General features: G+C 45.1%; 1 protein-coding gene and 3 non-coding genes across 4 annotated transcripts; all 4 read right to left on the bottom strand.

The window, feature by feature from the left end:
- Positions 1–31: 31 nt before the first annotated feature.
- On the bottom strand, positions 32–22,671 carry WDR43 (WD repeat domain 43). The gene is made up of 18 exons (XM_069850447.1): positions 22,386–22,671; positions 16,697–16,831; positions 15,030–15,151; positions 12,508–12,628; positions 11,421–11,560; positions 10,833–10,935; positions 9,668–9,732; positions 8,841–9,012; positions 8,288–8,374; positions 6,596–6,727; positions 6,025–6,162; positions 5,105–5,191; positions 3,696–3,727; positions 2,583–2,646; positions 1,852–1,965; positions 1,342–1,411; positions 575–630; positions 32–478 (listed from the first exon to the last, which is right to left on the bottom strand). Exons 1-18 carry the CDS (start codon positions 22,623–22,625, stop codon positions 350–352), a joined length of 2,007 nt encoding a protein of 668 aa, XP_069706548.1. The 5' UTR covers positions 22,626–22,671; the 3' UTR covers positions 32–349.
- Positions 7,431–7,509, bottom strand: LOC138718447 (small nucleolar RNA SNORD53/SNORD92). Its single transcript, XR_011337086.1, has one exon. It is a non-coding gene; the product is annotated as a small nucleolar RNA SNORD53/SNORD92 (small nucleolar RNA).
- Positions 12,282–12,365, bottom strand: LOC138718450 (small nucleolar RNA SNORD53/SNORD92). Its single transcript, XR_011337089.1, has one exon. It is a non-coding gene; the product is annotated as a small nucleolar RNA SNORD53/SNORD92 (small nucleolar RNA).
- Positions 14,529–14,606, bottom strand: LOC138718449 (small nucleolar RNA SNORD53/SNORD92). Its single transcript, XR_011337088.1, has one exon. It is a non-coding gene; the product is annotated as a small nucleolar RNA SNORD53/SNORD92 (small nucleolar RNA).
- Positions 22,672–22,698: the final 27 nt, after the last annotated feature.

Here is a 22,698-nt window from a genome sequence, read left to right as displayed (position 1 = left end):
TATCTGAAACAAATTCAATGTAAAGCTGAACCAAGTTTACCACACCGACAGCGGTGGCAGGTTTATTTCACTTGAGATACAAATGCATGTCCACATGACAGGCATAATCTGACCATGGGGCGGAGAAATGTTTCTATAAGTAAGCTCAGGGAAACAGGGCGAGAGAAGGCTGGCATGGTTAAACATTCTGGATTCAGCAACGCACAGCGCCCCACCTGTGCCCCTCACGCAGGCCGTGCGGGAGGCTGCGCTCCCGGCAGGCAAACGTGGCATCTTTCAGCCAGACAATCCAGAATGGCAGAGTTTGGTGGCCCACTTGTTTCAATTTTAACATTATTCTTTTGTGCTGCTATTCTTCTTCACTTTCGTTTTCAGGTTCCAAATCGGAATCACCATTGATTTCCTTTTCGACAGTCATGTCTTGCTCATCTTGCTCATCAGATTGCTCCTCTTTTTCTTCATCTTCATCCCAGTTTTCCTGGGGAAAAAACGAAACAGGAATGTTTGAACCCATGACAGTCACACAGTTTATGTTATGAGCCAACGGGAGAAGATCTGATGGGGCTCCACTTACATCAGAGTCTTTATCTGCAATCATCTCATCATCTGAGGCCTCCTCCTCCGAGGATTCTGGGAAGAGAAAATAATCCCTCAATCTGGAGAACAGACTTTATGGTGTCATTGTGCCAACCAAGCCCAGCCCACACGCCTCTAAGTCTCCCAGCTGCCCTATCACAGTTCCAAAACTAATGCTCCCTGAAGATCAGATTGGTCAATGTGAATTAGGAACAAATCCCTGCTGTTAGGATTCTACAGCGTGAAGCTGCAGTAGATATAAAAGGCCACACTTAAAGTGCTCATGCACACACGGTGCCACCCACCACCTCGACGTCCAGTTGATCAAACGTCGAAGTGTTTGGCTTTGCCCAGCCTAGCAGAGGGCAGCTAACATCAGGAATTGGAGGGTGCCAGTGAAGTTCAACAGCACGTTGAACTTCTTATTGACTGGTTCCTTAGCTTGTGAAGCAGGGATGGGAGGAAAGGGAAAGGGAAAGGGAAAGGGAAAGGGAAAGGGAAAGGGAAAGGGAAAGGGAAAGGGAAAGGGAAAGGGAAAGGGAAAGGGAAAGGGAAAGGGAAAGGGAAAGGGAATACAAGGAGAAGGAAGAAAGGAGGGAAGAACCATCTACAAGATGCCCACATCATTTACCACCTATGTTCCTGCCACAAACTTCCTGCTAAAATCCTCTACTTGCAGACTGCACACCAGCAGATAAGCACAGGAGCATGATGAGCAGCCACGTCTCACCTGTCACTGAGCTACACCCAGCACACCACACTTACCATCCTCGTACACCAGCTTTGCAGTCTGATTCACCTCAGTTACATCCTGAACCGCTTCTGACGCTGCAGCCTGAAGGGAATTTGCAGATTAGCCTTTGGTGCAATCATTTGAACTTCAAACATCAACAAAGCTCACAGCAATGTAAACAGTGTCTACATCAAGTTTAACACATATAAATTCATTTACAGTAGTGGTTCAATGGCCAAGCAAGTATCAAGGACAGTATAATTTTAGAGGTATCTGCTCTGCAGTGGCACAGTCCCTCCCACTTATCACCCTTTAAAACTATGGCTTAGTGAACACATTTGGCAGGACAAATCATGTTAACACTTCCCATGAGCAGGTACTGAGCAGACAATCTGAGAAGTGCACTGCTGCGAGCGCTACCAAGCGCACTGTACAGTCACTGCACAGAGTTCCCAGGCCCCATCGGATGGGATTGCAACTGAACAGCAGGTTTGCAAACAACACTTCTTCCACACATCACAAGCTATTTGGCTGGAACTCACCTGGGTGACGAGAATGAAGAGTCTTCCATGCAGACGGGAAAGCTTTTGCAAGGTTTTTACTCTGCTCTCCATTAACTGGTACAGCATTCCCAGCTGAGGAATGAGGTCTGGCAACTAGAGAGAGGAGAGGGAAGAAGGGAAATGCAGCTGTTAAGGTACTTGGGATGTGTTGGTTACTTCCAAATTTCAGAACTCCCTGTGTATGTTTGGGACAAGCAATCCCTGGGCACATTATTCTAGACAAAAGGGAGGGCTGAAGGTTCACAGAAACCACCTGAGGCTTCATCAGTTAACATTCAGCCATGTTAGAAACACATCTGCTGTCAAACCACAGCAGTCCTTACCCCGCTTTTCCTTCCCGCAGATGTCGAATACTGTTTGGAATGCTTGAGTAAATGGGAACTGAATGTGCACAAATGCAGCCTCAGCAACATGCACAAGGTCTGACACACATCAATCTTATAATAAATGGGACTAACAGCACCAAAATGCCTTTCTCTTAACTGAGGAACTACTTGCCATGACTACAGGGTGACTATAACTATGCCATGAAAGACTGAGACAATTTATAACGAGTGTGCAGCAATCTGGCACAAGTGGCAGGAGCTCAGCCCTCTGTACTGTGGGCACTGCCAGATGGGGAGAGCAGGAGACAGGTTCCTGAAGGGAGACAATGGACCGATTCAATCTAGTTTGAATTATGTGCATTAGCAATAATGAAAAATACTCACTGTGGAAAGGTAGGATGCATGTAGAGTTAAAATTGACTTCAGCCATCGGACCATTAGTGAGGCACTGGAAGAGAGAAGTGAATGACATTAAGGAGAGAAACACCCCTTTCATATTCTCAATGCTGTTCCTCTTTCATGACAAAGAAAGATAAAAAGATAAATGCCAATGGGAATGTAACGGTTTGGCCATCCAGATGAGATACCTCTGTAAACTATTTTGTTAGGAAAAGAACAGAAATTTGATTGAGGGATTAAACCAGACGTGCAGGGCTCTGTGTGTCTGACACCTTTTACAGGAGGTTTCAGTGAATACGAGAAAAAAGTATGCTATGTTTTTCTCCACTTAAAATTTTTATGAAAAAACAATGCCCTCCCCTCCAAATAAGGCCAGCCGGTCCCAGCAAAGCTCTCCTCACAGCGACACAGATGGGACAGAGTGGGGAGGGAGAGCTGGCTTTGTTACTAATCAAAAACAATATCCAGAGGTCACAGAATCGTGGGATGATTTGGATTGGAAAGGACCTCAAAGCCCATCCAGTTCCAACCCCCTGCTATAGGCAGGGACACCTCCCACTGCATCAGGTTGCTCAAAGCCTCATCCAACCTGGCTCTGAACTCCTCCACAGATGGGGCAGCCACAACTTCTCTGGGCAACCTGGGCCAGTGCCTCGACACCCTCACAGGAAAACATCTCTTCCTCAGATCTCATCTCAATCTCCTCTCTTTCAGCTTAAAACTGTTCCCTCTCATTCTATTAGTACTCTCTCTGATGTCTAAATATATTTGATAATTAAACCAGAAAAGATACACATCTGTTAGTTATTTTCCATATTGATCAGGTCTGCAGTGTTAATATCCTGGGATTTGGAAGATATTTTCAGGGTGTTGTGCTTATTTCAGGTACTCTTTTCCCTGTTCAATTTCACTTTAGCCACCCTGACAAAGCTCTGCCTCAACAAAAGCTCCTCTTTGAATACCGTATCAGTGACAATCTTTCCTTCAAGATGCTGCAGCTGAATTACAGTTTCCTATGGAGCTCAGGCAGAGGGAGGAACCGTAAGGCACACAAGCGAAGTTCCAGGTGAATTGAACAGTAGTCGAGTTGTCTCTTACCTGTATGGGTTGCCCTGCAATCTCTTCGTAAGCTGAAGGGACAAAAATAGTCATCACTAAATAACAAGCACATCATAAGCTTAAAAAAACCAACAACAAATCCCCGTGACAGCCCCAATACTGGGGTAGAAAGATCTCCAGGTGCTGGAAGTTTGCTGGGATTACTCATTCAGGCTTCAGAGGATCAGACTGTTGGCTCTGCAACCCTAGACAAAGGCTGATAATTTGCAGAAGCCTAATTTTATTATTACAATAAAATTGGAACTCCTAACAGGCAATGTATCCAGTGAAACATAAATCTATCAGGAATCAGCAGCAGGAAATCCCTTCATTATACACCTCTGTGTATCTGCTTGGTGGACAAGTTGGGGAAACAAGTGGAGACAGTGTCAGGTGAAGGACATTGCATGGAACGAATCCCAGGCCCTGGAGAAGACAATTACATGAAGATCTGTCCAAGCACTGAGATTACACAGTCAAACCCTCACCCTCAGCTCCTCTGACAAAGGGTCTAGAGAGGAACGGCTGCACCTCATTAACGTATGTCTAAGGAGGTGTCACACACACACCCTTAAAGGGAGTCTAAATACTCACACCCAGGCCTCCTGCATCGTTCAGAGAAGAGCAGGACTCCAAGTGAAAATGAAACCTTACTTGTTGCCAGCACGTGAAGACACAGGAGAAATCCAACCACTAAGTGATGCTACAGGATGTTATTCACGTAATGAGCAACTGATTGATGTTCAGATTAAACACAGCAACGTCCAAATGAGCTAATCCTGAACATACTTCTGTCCAAATACAGATTTGATTTAATGTCACTGAATAAGCAGTTCAGAGGCCAAATCCCTTTTAAAATTATTACTAAGGGATGTCACAAACATTAAATACAGCAACTGGTCTTCTGAGGCAACTTCAAGAGAGGAAAGGAATTGCCTCTCGATATCCAAGTGGTATCTGAACTCACTACCGTAAGCACGTAGTCTGTTCTTTCTCTCACATGAGTATCTAGCATGATGCTCATACACCTCACTCTGGCTAGCTCTGCTATTTTCATGTTTCAAATTATCACTTTTAACAGTTCAAAAGACAATGCAATAGTAACTGTTTGCAGAGACTGAACAATCTTGAGCTTAACCTCTTCCTTTTCTCTTTCCCATATCACCATTTAAGATAACAGTACATGATCGAATGCTATTCCTGGCTCTGACCATGGCACTTCATCCTTCGGTTCAGCTTCAGCAGAGAAGATAAGAGCGTATCAGAGAGAAATGAGGAACAATTTCTGTCCTGTTAAACTACCAAACCAATTTCAGTGGTAAAAGTAGAGACAGGCTCTGGATTTTCTCCAGCTAGAATGCAAACCAAGCAGGGCTATGTGACAGTTTGAGAAACGCTGACCCTCCTACCTCATGCAGCAGTGGAATGACAGCGTGGATGGGCATTCTGGCTACTGTGTTCTTTATTACATTTTCCTTTCTTGTGTTAAGCACTCTCTGTTAAAACAAAAAAATATGATCAGAGAGAGAATCCTTAAGCTTTAACACATATATGAGCAATGCGCACAGTCAAACACTCCTGGCTTTAAGTCTCTTTTTCTACTGCACTACCTTCGTATGCCAAGATGAGGATAACTAGTAAAAGATTTGCTATGCAAAAAGAGTTCTATTTTTCAAGTCAGCCACAATTAACAATGTGATTAACCCGTCTAAAATAACCTCGCACTGCCTGTAGCCCATCCACCCCATATCAGAAACAAAGCATCACAGGCACATTAGAATTTCCCTTGCTATTTTTTGTGCCCAACTGCTGTAAAAGAACGTCTTTCACCAGGATCCATAACGATTCATTTCTATTCAGCATCAAACTCTTAGAATTTCATTTCCCTATCCCAGAATCACCATTTCCTCCAAGTCCAAGAGCAACAGAAAGCTTTTCAAGTTAAACGGTTGTCATCAATGTATGTTTCAAATACAACCTACTCGGAAACTGCACGCTTGGGAGACTAAGCACAGATTATACTCCAACTCAAGCACAAGGGAAGGCGGCTGCATCAGCACTAACATCACTTGTAAAACATCCAAACTGTGACATAACAAATTATCACAAACAGAAGCGCCTCAGAATTCCTGGATGGAAAGTAGGGTAGATATCAACAAACAAGTAATACCACTACTATCATTTATAATTCCACTGCCTTGAGCAGCAAATTAGCTGGGAGAACCAACAGGTTCTTGACAGTCCAGCCTCCCTGGCTTCCAGCAAGGCTCTCCACAAGTCTCAGAGAAGAGATTACACAGCATTCATACAATGACTTTGTGACACTTACATTTAAGATTTCTGCATCATTGCTCTCCAAGCCCTGAACCAGGAGCACCGCAAAACTATCCGTCTGTGGAAGGCCACCTGGAGTCTTTACTTTGGTGACATCGATGTCCAGTGCTCCCAGGCGCTCCTCGATGCTCTCCTGCAGATGGCAAAGAAGGGCAGTGCAGTTCTCAGAAACAACAGTTGGAATCAAATTAACTCCCCTACAGCATTCCCCAATTCTGCTGGGAAATAACACACATTTCACACATTCTTTTAAACATACTGACAGTGAATAGCAAGGGGAGAGGGGGAGAAGATGAAGCTGCGGCTGAAAAGCAGTTATACACCTCAGCCCAGAGACACAGGCACAAGTGTGTGACAAAGCTCTGCAGTAACATGGTGAAACCACGGGCAGGGCACACTGGAGTGAGGGAAAGGCTCTCAGCAGAGGGAAGGCTCTCATACAAATGCTATCATTAACCTTGCTGCCAGGCCAAACAAGCAAGTGCAAGCTCACCTAAGGAATTCATCATGATGATTTGTGATTCTAGTTTTTCCATTATTGCTGTCTGAAAGAGGAAACACTTTACCTCTGTCTCTCCTGATTTCCTCTTGTTCTTCTTTTTCTCCTTTCCCGTGGATGGAGTTTTGACTGCTGTACTGTGTCCAGGAATACCAGGCACTAGGATTTTGGTGTCTGAATTCACAACAGGCGTCTTTACCTAGCAGACATATAGAATGACATCTCCATGAATTGCCAATATCTTGAGCTTTCTTCCAGTTTAAAATACCACTTTTATCCCAAGGCACTCATACAAACAGTAAAACCAGCCCCGCTACAACCCATTTTCTTTATATATTAGGTTGGTGCAAAAAACATTGCCACTTTTGTCATTGCAAATGGTGATACTTATTTTGGATTCAGCTTTTACTCAGCTGTGTTCATGTCCAATAACTTTTTAAAGGGTGAAATTCCCTCTACTTATGTATGCTAATGGCTTTGGTTTCACCGTTCAGTCTTTTTTATATTACGCTATCAAACTAAAGATGGGGAAAAAAGCAAATCCAAGCAATTTTGTTGTATGAGTTCAAAATGGGACATAAAGCAGTGGAAATTACCGCAATATCAGGCAAGCATTTGGCCAAGGGACCATCAACAAATGTACAGATCAACACTGGCTCCAAAGATTTTGTAATCGAAACAAAAGCCTTGAAGCCAAGGCAGGTCACGGACGTCCTTCTGTGATAGATGACACTCAGTTACGGGCTAGGATTGAATTGGACCCATGCAGAACAGCTGTGAAGGCTGCAGAATGACTCAATGCTGACCATTCAATGGTTGTTCGACACTTGTACCAAAAAAGCTCAAGAAAAGCTCAAGCCCTTTGCTCACCACACCAAGCCTGGACTCTCTCCCCACAAGGCATGCTCAGACAGCCAAGAGAAACGCGTCTTCACTGGAATTCAGCGATAAGCGAAACCAGGATGGGTATCATCACAGCATGCCAGGGAGGTCCTGCACCTCTTGCTGCATTTCAGCTCTGCTGCCCACCAGCTCCAGGGCTGAGGAACCAGCACAAGGCCCTGTCCTGCCGATGGAGCATCCGATCCAGAACGTAACTTGAGGGTTGGCAAAACAGCACTGCCCGCTCACTTCAAGGATACTGCAAGCATTTCAAATCTTCAAGGCCTTGAATAGACACAGAGCTTAAGGACTTCACAGCCTGTCTCTAAGCCCCAGGGGATCCTGCACGAGAGATAACGATGGCAAGAGGCCTCAGCGGACACTGTTGCCATCTCCGTGCCAAGATCACATTATCAGGCACTGTATCCCTGTAAGTAGGAATGCACAAAAGCCTCCTCGAGAAAGAGCCAAAAGGACGTATCCTTTGAGGCTCCACTAATTTTTATTTAGCCTCTAGAACAAAGCCACCCCAACTTCACCCCAAACCATGAGGGTCAAAGAGGCTGGACAACCTGACAGACTCCAGGAGAAGGACTGACCTCAGTCAGAAATGAAACCACCCCGTCTCTCAAGCACACCTGCCGAGAACAGGACTTGCCCTGAGCTGCAGGAGGGTAACCGTGTGCTGCAGCGTCCCAGGACACACAGCAGCCATGAAGCACACTTTACCGCAAGCACTGTGGGCATCCAGAGCTGCCACTGCAGCGCTGAGCAGGGTCATCCAGAAATCCAACCTCACTTTAAGAGAGCAGTGAACTCAACCATTTCCTAAGTAAAACAAGAGGAGCAATAAAATTCCATTTCCCACAAAGCTCACCTTTGTTAGGGCAACGTCTGTTTTAAGCGACAGCACTTTCTGGACATCCCTTATCAAGCACACGTGGGATTCAGCGGTGTTCACAGACTAGAAGGACAGAACAAACCCAGTCAATATTTGCAGTTCACCTCTGTGACTCATTACTTTACTGAAAGATGAGAACAAACTCCAGGTTTAAAGTAGAATGAACTGGTTTCCACTCTAGAGCAGCAGCTGCCTTGCACATCTGCCTTTTCGTACCAGATCTCTGTGCTCTCCAAAGCAGTTTACATAGGTAAACTAGAACCACATTAAACATGGTTCCAATGGCCTAACTCAGTAATGGCAAGAAACAGCCACCAACAAATCAAGTTGTATTTTAAATGGAAGAGTGGAAGAATACAAATTGCCTTTCCAAACCACTCAGGGGCAACAGTCACAGCTCCCAGAACAGGGGAAGGAATAAGTTTTGTCTTGATAAACAATTTAAAAAACAATAAAGAATCCCCTCCAGCTGTGAGCAGCGTGCAGTCCATGTCAGAGCATGCAAAGCTCTCCCCGGAGTTTCACGTACCACTTTCTCTATGATGGGCTGTAAGGTGTTCCCGTACACAAGCAGCAGGGACTGTTTGTCTGCACAAAACGCGGCTGCGAGGATAGGGACTGGTTTTGGCGTGGAGTCCCCATCAGTTCCAGGCGTTGCTATCTGGATAGTACAGTTTGATGTTAAGGGCTTTTTGCAATAACTAGGGAAAAAATGAAAAAACAAAGGAATGAAAAAAATCTAACAGTTTTAGCTTAAACACTTCAATATCTTGACCACTGGCAGGCCCCCAGCAAACTCAGCCAGTTTGCACCCTTCACAGATGGCTGCAACGAAGCACAAACACACAAAATCTTGGCTAAAGAACACAGAATGCAAAAGCGCAGTGCAAAGCCAACAAGAGAGCTCTCTAGAAATGTGTCCAGTAACCTCACACAAAGATCCAGCCAGGACCCAGTTTGTGAACACATAAGAGCTTAAAGGCAGCAACAGGACAAGACTGAACTTTGCCATAGAGTAATCCTGGACCTTTCCCAAAGATACCCTCAGGATGGGTGGGTTGTTCAGCCTGGAGAAGAAAAGGCTCCAGGGAGACCTTGGAGCAACTTCCAGCACTGAAAGGGGCTACAGGAAAGCTGGGGAGGGGCTCTTGATCAGGGATTGCAGGGATAGGATAAAGGGGAACGGTTTTAAGTTGAAAGGGGAGAGATTTTGATGAGATCTTAGGAAGAAATGTTTTCCTGTGAGGGTGGTGAGGCACTGGCCCAGGTTGCCCAGAGAAGTCATGGCAGGGTCTTGGAACTGGATGGGCTTTGAGGGCTCTTCTGACCCAAACTATTCTGTGAACACTGACTTACCCATTTAAGATATGTTCAAATAAATGCAACTGCCCGTCTCTGCACACAACCGCTAACTTCACAGGCTGAAAGAAGGGACAGCAAAAGGCTTTGATTAGACCAATGGACAAACACCCTCAGACAAACCCAGGACATCAAGAGACAGCTGCATGGCTATGATTTAACTTTTTCCAGTAAATAAACACATTAAAGATAGAACTAAATCCATAAGGAAGATCAAAGACACTAATATTGCAAGAATACTCAGTAAAACTATTAGAAGACAAGATAACTTCTAACTGTACTTTACTGTCACTACCAATGTATTCCAATATGAACAGCCTGAAAGGCAGCAGCTACACAGCATCATAAGGAAAAATGCTCAAAAACCATGGTCCTCAACATGTCCAGAGGCAGAGGTCTAGAGAGAGGCTGACACTGTAAACATGCTTAGAGGACAGAAGCAGAGACGAGTCCTCTGAGCAATTAAAGGACAACTGTGCATGACAGAATGCTCTCATCTCCGGTGCATGCAGTGAGAGGGCACAGCTGGAAACATCACAAAATACAGCACAAAATACCACTTTTAGAGAAGGAATACAAAGTTGGCAAAGAAACGTGTTTAAAATAATTACTGAAACAATTTGTGAACCTGTTTCACATGCAGGCAACCTTCATAAGACCACTACTTTGAAAGAGCTGTGCTTGCGGAAATGGAGAGACTTAGGGAATGCACACTGCTGCTGTAGCTCACTGACAGCACGTTAATTCAAAATGCAGTTACACTGCCAGAGCCACTTCAGATAGGAAGGAACAGGACCATACCCCAACTGGATTTTTCAGAAGAATTTTGTTTTTATTTTTTGCTGTCAACTTGTAACAACCATTTGATGACTAACTTGTTCTGAATAGGGACCAACTGACTTCTCCACCTTCACAAGCAATGTTTCTGAAGAAAGCACTGAATTTGTACTTAGTAGCTTTGAAAAGCAATATTTCAACCTATCAGTTCTATAAAGGCACCTGTAATAAATACCCTCAAACCCATGAACTGGCACTCAGATCCAATCTCTATGTACCAGAACCCCAATACAAACCAAGCTTCTGCCTTTACACCCTTAAAAGGAAACTGATGTGATAATTGAAAATTGTTAGAATGTATTTGGGTACGAACTACTGCTCCTACCTCCTCTTTGACTTCTGATACGGTCAGGTCAATATAAGTTGGTTCATCTGTTACTGTGAAAGACATCACCGCATTCTTCTCTTTCCTATCTGATCTGATCTGCCTGGAAGACATGAACAGAACACATTATTTACTGTAAACATTATTTACCAGAGTGCAAACACCCTCTGCACCTACTTGAAAAGCACTGTAATGCCCATAAACCACTAGAGATTGTAGTGGTATCTACCCCACCCATAAATATTCATACTGTAATTCCAGCTTAGAAACTCCAAGTGCAAAAGTAACTCCCAAGTAAAACTGAGCACGAAAACTCAGCATAAATCTCACAATGAAGCCTATTACACAGTGTGTTCTCGGCACACGCCAACAATTCAGAGGACACCTGGAAGCATGCTCAGACACAGCCAAGGAAATTCACATCTTCACTCCACCATCAGTTACCAGTTAAGAGATCATCACTGCATTTCTCCAGAGTGCCCTTTCTGCTTAACCTTCTCATTAATCACAGAGGTCAGAACACACTTGTTGAGTCTATCCTCAATATTCATCATAATTACAGTTACAGATTATGAAAGGACTACATACCACACACTCAGTAACCGGTCATGGATAGCTCCAGACAAGAAATAAAGCCCTGTGATTCCATCGAAGGGCTTGTTTTCATTCATGGGTTTCACTGTAGTGAACATTAATGATGACACTGACGTAGCATGGCCTGTGAAATGCTGAGAGGAAAAGAAGGATCTTTCAATGACTGCCATGAGCCATTATACGGCACACAGTTGTTGACAAAGAACATTAGGAAAAGTTCAAGAGCTACTAACTCAACAACGACATGTGATTTTGTTACTAGTGATTGGCTTCCTTGCATTTCTGTACTTCAAAGAAATATTTCCTGACTCTCCAGTCTCCAGATACTCATCAGAATTTTAAGTTACATGGGAAATCAAAGGAAAATTCACAGGGACTAAGTCCCTTCAAGAGAAACCACATCCACCCATGCAGCTGTTACTGTCAGAAGGTACTTTTTTTGTGTCCCCACACAATTTTACAATGAAACCAGATTCACAGTTTCATTCTCAACTGTAAGATGAATGTGCAGGCCTGCTGACTCACAAAGGCTGTTCAACCCTCCCCAAACAATTGCTTCTTCAATCCACTCTCAAAAGCACAAGGTTTTGGCACTGCGGGATGCAGATGCACCTCCCGATGGTTTCGACAATAAAACTGGTAGTGCTACCAGTTATGTGATGTTGAGCAAAGAAACCTGATGACTTCGAGGAGAGACCCGTGTTAAAGTCACGGAGCACAGGCGCAAGCCCACGCCAGCAATAGCTAATGCTGGGGGAAACTGAATCCCCCGCAGATAGGGTATCAGAAAGGGACCCTGTGAAGTAAAGAAGCATCCATCTTCCTGTTACAGCCCTGAAAAGGGGTGCTGGTAGCCTGCTCAGACACAGCCAAGGAATTTAGCGTCCTCATGCAACTCTCAGCAAGTTGAAACCACAGTTGAGAGTATCATCACAGCGACAGCTCCCAGCAACCCCAGACCTACCAACTGTCCCCTCACAGACAGTGACATTTTCTGATATCCCATCAGGAAACACCAGATGCACAACGTTGCCAACCAAATGGGGTAGTTTTTTGCATCCAGTTTAACCAAACTACTCACTCTGTAGACTTCTTTGGTCTCCAGGTCCCACAGTTTTATAGTTCTACCAGCTGACAGCAGCATTTTCCCATCTGGACTGATGCACAGAGAGGTGACACTGCTGTTGTCACCTTTCCACTTGCTAGAATTTGGATGGAAGGGTGTGGTACAAAGGGGAGAAAGATGGAGAAACAGAAGAAAAAACATTTATTACCATTATCTCAAAACGCACATCAACCATGCTGGGAAGTGTAAGGCAAAGATTATCAAAGAAAAATAATGATTTAAGTAGTCAGAGATGAGGTCAAAGCTGTTCTGTCTCTGCTCCTCTCCCTCAAATTTGTTTACACAAAAATACAACAAGTACCATTTGAGAACTTCTCTTTGCACCACAACCTGAAAACTTACACCAACCATTCCGAAAAGCTTTTCCACACTACAAGTCAGAGTTACAAGGCCCGTTTAGCTCCTGGCCTTCCTCCTAAGGCTGTCTCTGACACTGGCAATAATAAAACCTCACCTTAAAGGTCTACGGCTCAAGGTACTATTAAAAAGATAATAAAAAGAAAGATGCTGTCATGAAAAGCTTCCATCTGCTTTGAAGAGTCTGAGTACTGCACATTTCTCACAGGGCAAGGAAAGCATTAACACAGTTAACAGATCAGAAGTACCCAGCACCCCAGCACATCCCGAGCTCTGGAAACACTTCCACAGGCCCAAGCCACGTCTCTCCTGTCTCCCAAACAGAGATCATTTACCGCATCGCTTGTGATTAGATTTCATAGAAGCTGAAGTCTGACTGCCTATAAACCTGACAAACAGCACTGCTTCTACGGAGAGCATGACAAGATCTTGTATTCTCTTGCAAAAGAAAGAATTCCAAACCACTGCCCTGAAGGCCTTCTCTTGATGCAAGTGAATGGCAACTATTCTATGAAAGGTGCTTCACTGGATCAGTGACTCAAGAGAGGAGAAAAAGGAAGAACAGTGGTTGAAGTTCCACTTGTGGCCAGTTACTGCTGTCACCCCCAGGTCTGTGTTAATGACCTCAAAAAAGGGCATAAAGCACACACAACACATTTACATTTGGCAGCAAATTAGGGAGAGCAGTTGATACGCTGGAGGGCAAGGCAGCTACTCAGGGCCATCTCAGTGACACGAGAAATGGGCTGTTGGAACCTCAAAACTCAAAGGAAAACGTAAAATCCAGTATGTGGGGCTGAAAAATCCCAGGACAAATGGCTAGAAAGCAGCTTTGCAGAAAAGAAGCTTGCAGTTCTCATGGTCAAGTTGAACATGAGTTGCCATGAACATGAACATGAGTTCCCCCTTGTAGGTCAGCTGCATACTGATCTGCACCAGCTAGAGTGGTCAGCAAGTTGAACATGAGTTGCCATGAACATGAACATGAGTTCCCCCTTGTAGGTCAGCTGCATACTGATCTGCACCAGCTAGAGTGGTCAGTGGGTCAAGAAAAGCGAGTCCTCTCCTCTGCACAACTCTTCCAAGCACTGTGTCTGGTTTGGGACAGTACCAGCTGACATGGTAGAGAAATTCCAGTGGAGCACCAAGGCGGCTCAGGAAGAAGAAAAACATGAGGGAACTGGGTGTGGTGTTGGATCCTAAGAAGAGAAGACTGGAGGGAAATTTTACGGCCACCTTCTGGTACTTTATGTCAGTCTCAACTGAGTACAACCTAAGGATGCACCCCTCTTCCAGGGAAATCAGAGGCTACAAACAACAGGCTGTCTGCAGCGCCCACACAGTCTCTAACAAATCTAGCAGAGCTGCAGCAAGAATAACACAACAGTGGGAAGCGTTACAAAAAAGGAAACAGCAGCATATAAAAGGGTCAAGGGGCCATTGCACAGGGGCTTTTATTGAAGTAAAACAACCAGGATCATGAACAGAAATCTTGGTTTCTGCTGGGAAATTTAAGAACAATTTGACTTTATTACAAGAGAAAGCAAACACCTACACCAGACACCTTGTTACACTGCACTGAGCTCTGTTTTGTTCAACAGTACTTGAACAGTAGTGGCCTGCTCAGACAGCCAAGTGGAACTGTCCCCACTGCACATCAGTAGAGAGCGAAACCAAGTGGGTTATCATCACAGCAAGGCCTGGGAGCAAAGCCAGGTGTATGGAACTGATTTAATCTGTTTGAGGTGTTCCAGTATCTGCTCCCATGTATTTCCAAGGATACTTTCTAAAATTTAGATTTTTTAGCATCACAAAAGTGACTGGAAGCCCATATCCCATTAAACGTAAGCATGAAGGGACCCAAATCCCTCTCAGCACTCATTTCATCTCATCTTCCCAATACACAGAGGGAGAAATTCAACTGTGAGAATTACTCTTTTATCATAAACAAAACCACTTCCAAACTCAGAAAAACAACAGGCAACTGTCAGTTTTGTACAGCAGCCATGCAGCCTGGACGGCGGAGTGCAGCACTTCCAACAGGGCCCCACCACAACCTGGGAGGGAGGAAACATGCAAAAGCAAGTGTGAACAATCTGTCCAAAACCCGCATCACTGACCACTTTACTTTGCAGGTCTGTGTGTTCCACTCCACGATGTGTTTGTCGTCTGAACAGCTATACAAGCAGCAGTTGTCCTGGTGCCATCTCACACAGTTTACTCTACTGTCGTGACCGCCATCCTATAAGAGGGAAAAGAGAGTCAACTCATTAGTAAGTGAACAAGTCTCGACCAATGAGTCTTCTCCACACCAGCAACGTGAACAAGCTGTTCTTTTGAGAACTACATTCAAATCACCAGCAACATGAAGGGACTATGATTCTAAAGACCAATATACAGTTACACAAGTTAAAGATATTTCATATTTTGATAAATACACAAAGTCTTTGAATTCTTGTTCTAGCACTTCAGAGTCAAAAAACAAATTTCCCTGCCCACTGTTTCTATACCCAGAATCAATAAAGCTGTCGAACAGCATCAAATTTGGTGAAGGGAAGGCTAGCACAGACACCCTGCCTACAGCCACCCTAGCGCCTGCTTCCTTGAGTACTCGGAGATAAGCAGCCCTCCCTCTGTGAGAGCCATCATCAAATCAGAAGACCCTGCGAAGGGCTGTTATTCATCTTAACATCCAAACTCTGCAGCTCAAATGCACCCTTTAATCATCCATGAAGTATCTCCTGGAGTTTATAAATTTCACTATTTGAATTGGTCCAAGCCAGCTTGGGCTGCTCCCCAAAATATCCTTGCAAATCAGCTTTGGGCAAGACCAAATACATCACAGTGAAACACTGTTCAATAAGGACAGCTAAGAGTGACAGCTCTCATTCTAGCAGGAACAATCTTTTAATTCAACCTAGTTGTAAAAACCAAAATACTTGCCAATAACACCCACTACCCTGCTCCTATAGCAGAGCAGCAGTGTTTGCAAACCGACTGAGACAGTAAATTTTAAACTGCAACTCCTTTACGTTGTTCAATTTTCAGGCATAAATACAGCTTTTCCATAAATCAGAGCTGACATCCGTTGGTTGGTGTCGCTTGCGCATATGATATTAAGTCACTGTCTTCTCTAAATCCATGTACATTCATCACCCTGCATACAGCTAAAAGTTCAGAAGCACAAGCATTCCCAAGTACCCCAAGTACTACACAGTCATTTGCACAGATCTGTAACCCAAGGCTAAAACCACAGTACTTGGGATTAACAGGGAGGTTATCAATGAGGAAGGCAATCCTAAGTTCCGTGCGTCTCATTAATGCACTGAGAGCTCAGAACCTTCCACAAGCAAGGCAAGTTTACAGAGGAGCCCACCAACATGACACCTTCCAGGAGTGAACGAGGGCTACCACCCTCCTCTCTCTGTGCAGAACTGGCTGTGCAGAACTGAGGGCACAGCCCTCCTGCTCTCCCATCAGCCATTTCATCATTATTGTTATCATTAATGCAAAATACGCATCCATCTGCAACCTTAAGATGCTACATTAACTTTAAACCCTAGATTTATCAATGCGCACACGCTGCCATCAGCAGAAGATCCTCTGCCTGAAGACACCCAGGCACTGAATTACTGCACCTTTATTAGTGTACACAGCTACTAAGGAAAAAAAAACCCAGACCTGAGTAATTAGATTAGTTTATTCCATTTTCAAGCAACACAAAGAGCAGCATGAACTGACTGAAACCATCGGCAGTGGGTGGCAGGAGAGGAAAAGTCTTACTTACTAGCTTGCTCTGTAATTCTCCTTTAACTGTGTTGTACAACAAAATGCTACCAACTGCTGTACCGATAGCCAGGATGTCTAACTGCTTGTCCACTTCCACAACTTCGGACTTCCGTTTTTTCCTCTGTGGGCCATCCTGGAAAATGGAAAAGGAGAAAACATGAAATACATTAGTCTGGCCAGCTACTCTCAGGCCGAAAGCAAAGGGAAAAACACTTCTCTAAGGCTGAGACTCAGCCAGTCAGCAGACTCTGCCCAGGCACAAACCAAAGATGCTGAAGGGCCGAGCATCTAGAGGCTCATCCGCACCTCGATATGCGAGGTAACAGAGTTGCTATGAGTCACTTGGATGCACTGGTGGAGGCCATTTTGCCAGGCTGGCAACCACAGACATGAGGGGAAACGCACATGTAAGTTCTTCACGTAGCTTATGCCCCAGAGGCAGAGGTTCACACAACTGGAATACTTACTCCATAGGACAAAAACACTTGCTCGAGAATAATCCATTTATTTTTTTCTCAAAAGCTATTCAGAAGAGTCTTGCAAATACTAACTATTCATGATTCGGATGCTAGAATCTCTATCTACACAGGGAGACTGATGTGAGATCTGAGGAAGAAACGTTTTCCTGTGAGGTTGGTGAGGCCCTGGCCCAGGTTGCCCTGAGAAGTCAAGGATGCCCCATCCCCGGGGGTGCTCAAGGCCAGGCTGGATGGGGCTTTGAGGAACCTGATCCAGTGGAAGGTGTCCCTGCCCATGGCAGGGGGGTGGAACTGGATGGGCTTTAAGGTCCCTTCCAATCCAAATCATTCTGTAGTTCTATGATAGTGCCTTCTAGAAAGCAAGGTAGCACAGAGCAGCAGGAACTGACAAGGACTCAAAACTAAGTGCTCTGCCCAAGGCTTTGCATTGGCAACAGAGGTTCTCCTATGGTCAGGGAATTCTTGAGTCACCGTTCTCCTGCTTTGCAAGTGCTAGCTGCCACTTCAAGGCCGGATTTCACTTTATCTCTTTTAACCCAAACCAGGTGAATGCAGGACATCACTGGGATGGGGAGAAGGAATAAAACTGGCTCTGGAACACATGAATGAAGAATGCAGAAGGAGCCAGTATATTTATTCTCACTGGGTTAATCCTACATAATGAATCACACATGCAAGGAAAAAAAAGGAAATCAAGTTCAATGAGTTGAGAAGAAAAAAATCTTCTCAAGGACTTGAGAAGAAAATGCTACTCATCAGCTTTCAAATCGACTTCAGTATCTTTCCTTACATTCATTACATTACAGCAACACATTCTCTAAAATGTAGAAAAAGAATTATACAGCAGTCAATGCTTCCTTTACACAACAGAACTCTCTGCGCTGCTGAGCAGCCAGAGAAGCCAAAGGAGACTCCGCTAAAACATCAGCAACCAGCTCTGTGCAAGCTGGCGCAGCTCAGCTGTCAGACACAACACAGTCAGCTTCAATATTTTTCATTTGAGCTCAGAGACACACCGAAAATAAGGATTTGGGAGTTTTCACCACAACTAGGATTTAACAGTGCACAATGCTGTGCTGCTTTGAAGCAGGTCTTTCTTTTCCCCTGTACTTAACACAGACACTACCTTCTACAAGGAAAAGTGGTTTGGTTTAGGCCAATAAACACCAAAATGCTACACAGGCACTTTTATATCAAAAGCAGTCTCTGGAGAAAACAGAGTACACTGAGTTTTCACAAGGATTTATTTAGGTTTCATCTTTCCTGGGAAGAAAAAGTGTTTATTAAGTATTATGAAAACAGAGGTGCTGTTAAACAATCACAGTGGCAAAGCCCAACCAAGTAAATCAACCAGGTTTTACGATAATGTGTAGGAAAGATTCAACTCCTTAAGTTTTTGGCAGCCATGTCATTTGGAAACTGCTGTCTGCCCTGCAGAGACCAAGGCTACGCAGCCCCAAGGCACACGCACAGTTTGTGTGTTCCAGTGCTTTTCTATCTCTCTACTGAGTTTCGCTCAGTGCCCCCACACTGCCAGACTGCAAGGCAAAACCATGATTAAGAGCAAATTTTACTTCCTCCCTGGCATAAATCTTTAAACTAAAATCTGTGTATCTCCATTTCGGTTTGTTGTGGCCAGTTTCCCTTGGAACAACCCAGAGGTACAACAGAATTCCCGCTGAAGTCCACAGGTAATTCCAGTACCAACAGAAAGCCAGAGACAGGGATAGCCTCACCAGTTTTTTTTTTGCACATGTATTTCTTTACTGACCACTCTTTATTATCAGCAGGGCTTTTTGTCACAGATCTTTGCAGGAAATAAATGCCAGTGGAGAATTCACACACTGTTAAGTGGTAGAGATAATGTAAAAAAAGCACTCTAAGAGCTAAAATAAAAGCTAAAAACCTAAAGAGTAAAACATCAGCCAAACTTCTCTACCTTACAGCAGAACAGACAGACTGCCAACTGCAGTGGAGATCCATGTTGGATGCACTTTGGATCAAGGTCTTTAATTTAAGAGCACCTTGTTTTCATGGACAGGACAAGGGAGCTAAACCATACCACGTATCAATTTCCTTTTGAAGTTTTTGTCTCAGATTCATAGAAACTCAAGCTTATTTAGAAATCCTTCAACCCTCCCTGGAGAGCCACAGTGTTTTAGTTAGTAGAGATGGAGAAAAAAGGGACTGTGCATTTATTTTTCCACAACGTTCTTACTTGAGCAGGTCAGCCAACAGGACTTTAAAAAAAACAACCCAGAAATCCAGTCTCTGCTGCTCGTGGGTGAAGGAAAGCACTGAAAACACCAGAATGAGGGGAAGCCTCAAGAGTCCTGAGAGATGAAGATGACAGAACAGTTGAAGCTTATTAGGAGGAAGGTGGTGGTCCACATACTCTTGCACGAGGGACCTCGTGGAGCAGGAGCTGGTGCGCACTGCGAGCAGGAAACACTGACACCAGGAATGCTGGTGTGCAGGGAACACCCCAACAAGCCATCACTGCATCAGCGATTCCAGGGCCTGCAGTTCAAAACTTGGTTTCTAATATCGCCCTGCAACACACGACCTTCATTAACATGGCAGCAGTCCAGAGCACGCCTCGGTGAGGTGTAACTTGACCAGATACCTCTTACAGACACCTACTGGCAGAGTTTTACTCTCAGACACCAGGTAGCATCACTGCATAGAGAGATGTAAACCCTCTAGGAATAAAAAAAAAAAAAAAAAAGGAAGACTAAATAATGTCAGGAAACTCATTTCAATAAAGTACATTTGGCAGAACCATCACAGCTTTAGTTCTTCACTTCAGACTAGGGACAAACCAATCAATTATAGAAGTTTATGGCACAATTATTCCAAGAAACAGTATGTTTTCCAGCTCCACTTGAAAACACACCAAGTTTCAAACAGTGGGCAGCATTCTAATTACTAGAGCAATTAGAAAGCACTGAGAGGCACTCAAGCACTGTCTGATCAAGTCAGTTTTCCATACAGACCTAAACCAGGTTAAAGTGGGAGCATCTGTGGCCTTCAGGGTGGGTCTCCAGAAAAGGGCTGGGTTTTAAAGCCTCAGAAACTTCCTGCGCCTGACATAGGGTTAAGTTGATTTTTCACACAAGGCAGGTTTGCCCCATTTTCAACATGCCAATCTCAGGTTATTTAAGTGTGAAGAGCCCATACAGTCCTGCATCCATTTTGTTCAAAGTTACGTGACAAATGAACAGGCTAGGCCGACCTAAACTAACCGTTTCTGCTGAGTTTTCAAAGTTCAGATGCTAAGTGGCTCAACTGAGAGACACAAGACACCACTGTCCTCCTTTGGATGGGTAACCTCTGCATTGAGAATTCTGAAATACCTCTGACAGGATTTCAAATGAACTAAATTGCTGACATACCAAAAGGCAGTTTAAAAAGCCCCCTCCACTTCCTATGATAAAAGGAATGGATTTCACGTACTTTATCCATGAAATAAATTTTTTTCCTCAGGAAAAAAGGTATGTTCTAGCTCAAGGAAAAGGATTACTTCAACATAAAAAGGATGAAAAGGCACCCAACTGTACACAGTCCAGGTATTTTTGGGTCAAGTGTTTGCTTGAAGTGGAGTTAAATAAAACAAGTTCAAGGAGTTAAAATAAACCAACCTTTCTAGGTGTTGTAAACCAACCTTTCTAGGTGTTGTAAATAAAACAAGTTCAAGCCTTCTGCTGTGCGCACTGAATAAAGTTACTGAATACCTTCTTGCAGGATTCCTGAGCTTGGGAAGACGCATCGCGGACAGCACAGCAGCTTGCATGGAAATACTTCAAAGGCTAAGGAAGCATGGAGAGATCCTGCCTTTACTGGGATGTGACCCGTACCATAAGCTAAGTGGGCGTGCAGCAGCCGACTTGCTCCGCAGCATCGCCTTCTCCATTAAGATGAGACGCGTTGTGAAGTAACATACCTTGCTCCGTCAAGGAAGGCTTCCTCCACACAGGTTATACGAAAGACAAATGGTTTTACACAGTCAGTGCTTCTGTTGACAGCCTCTTTGCTTTTAAAGAGAGATTTAAAAGCCTCCAGTGCTTCTTCTCCCACCAACATGTGGTTTCATAGAATCATACAATCATTTGGTTAGTAAAGGCCTTTGAGATCCTCCGAGTCCAACCATACCTGTCCACTACTAAATCATATCCCTGAGCACATCTACCTGTCTTCTAAACCACTCCAGGGATGGTTCACTCTACCACTGCCCTGGGCAGCCTGTTTCAGTGCCTGAGGACCCTTTCCATGAAGTCGTATTTCCCTATATCCAGCCTAAAACTCCTCCTCTAAAACATAACTTGAGGACATTTCCTCTTGTCCTATCACTTATCACTTGGGAGAAGAGACCAACACCTTGCTCCAACCTCCTTTCTGGGACCTACAGAGAGCGATAGGTCCCCCTTCAGCCTCCTCTTCTCCATGCTAAATGGTCCTAGGTCCCTCAGCTGCTTCTAGAACCCCTGTGTTGCAGACCCTACCTCAGCTCTGCTCCCTTTCTCTAGATGCACTCCAGACCCTCAAGGTTCTTCCTGTGGTGAGGGGCCCAAAACAGAACACACGACTCGAGGCGTAGTCTCATCAGGGGTGAGTACATGGGGACAATCCCTTCCCTGGTCAGCCTTGAGAGGAAAAGGCTTAGAAGAGACCTCATCATCATGCGCCAGTACCCAAAGAGTGTCGGCCAAGAGGATGGAGCCTCCCTTTGCACAAGGAACGAAAGAGAAAACACGTGGGGTATAAGTTACTCATCAGGAAATTCCGACTGGATTCCAGAAAAAAAATTCTGATCATGACAGCAGTTAAACATTGGAATAGTCTCCACAGGGAAGCAGACGATTCCTTTACGCTGATCATTTTTTAGGCTTAGCTCGACAGGGCGCGGGCCCAGCTCGTTTAAGCTACGGAACACCTAAAAAGGTCGGACCGGATGACCCTAGAGATCCCTTCCAACGTGGCATTCCACGATTCTACAATCCTACCGTGGAAGGGCCTCCCCGTTAGCCCCTGGATGCGCCCCCAGCCCCGCGAGGCCCCCCTCCTCACCCCGCTCCCTGCCACATGGCGCAGGGAGGGCGGGGTGAAGCCACGCGTTCCAGCTCCAGGAGCGCCCTCATACCCATTCCCACCCCTGGGCACCTCTTCCCCACTCCACCCCCCCTCTCAATCTCATTTTTCCTCACACACCTTGCTGGGAGGGGGCGGCCTCCCCGCCGCCGCCGCCGTGGGGGGGGGGGCCCAAGCCAGGCAGGTACAAGCGGCGCTGAGGTGAGCGGAAGGCACGTACTCCTGCTGCAGCCGGCTGCTCGCCGCGTCCCACACCTGCAGCCGCCCATCGGGCGCGGAGATGGCGAACAGGCGCCGCTCGCGGGGCGAGAACGCGCACACGGGCCGCGCCGCCTCCCCGCCGCACGCTGCAGCCGCCATGGCGCCCGCTCCCCACACGGCGCATGTGCTCGTCCCGCGCGGCTGCGCGTCGCGCCCCGATGACGCCATCCGG

This window comes from Phaenicophaeus curvirostris, chromosome 2 (assembly GCF_032191515.1).
Source record: "Phaenicophaeus curvirostris isolate KB17595 chromosome 2, BPBGC_Pcur_1.0, whole genome shotgun sequence".
Lineage (NCBI taxonomy): Eukaryota > Metazoa > Chordata > Aves > Cuculiformes > Cuculidae > Phaenicophaeus > Phaenicophaeus curvirostris.
Note: the sequence above shows the minus strand (reverse complement) of the source record. Positions and strands in the feature narration are given on the sequence as shown.

Bases quoted from the DNA above. Each gene is read 5' to 3' on its own strand.
- WDR43 (XM_069850447.1), bottom strand. From the start codon at position 22,625: ATGGCGGCTGCAGCGTGCGGCGGGGAGGCGGCGCGGCCCGTGTGCGCG. The intron at 11,561-12,507 runs GTGAGTAGTTTG...TTTTCCTCTCAG, and splicing joins AGACCAAAGAAGTCTACAGA to CATTTCACAGGCCATGCTAC. The intron at 8,375-8,840 runs GTACGTGAAACT...CTGTCCTTCTAG, and splicing joins AGCCCATCATAGAGAAAGTG to TCTGTGAACACCGCTGAATC.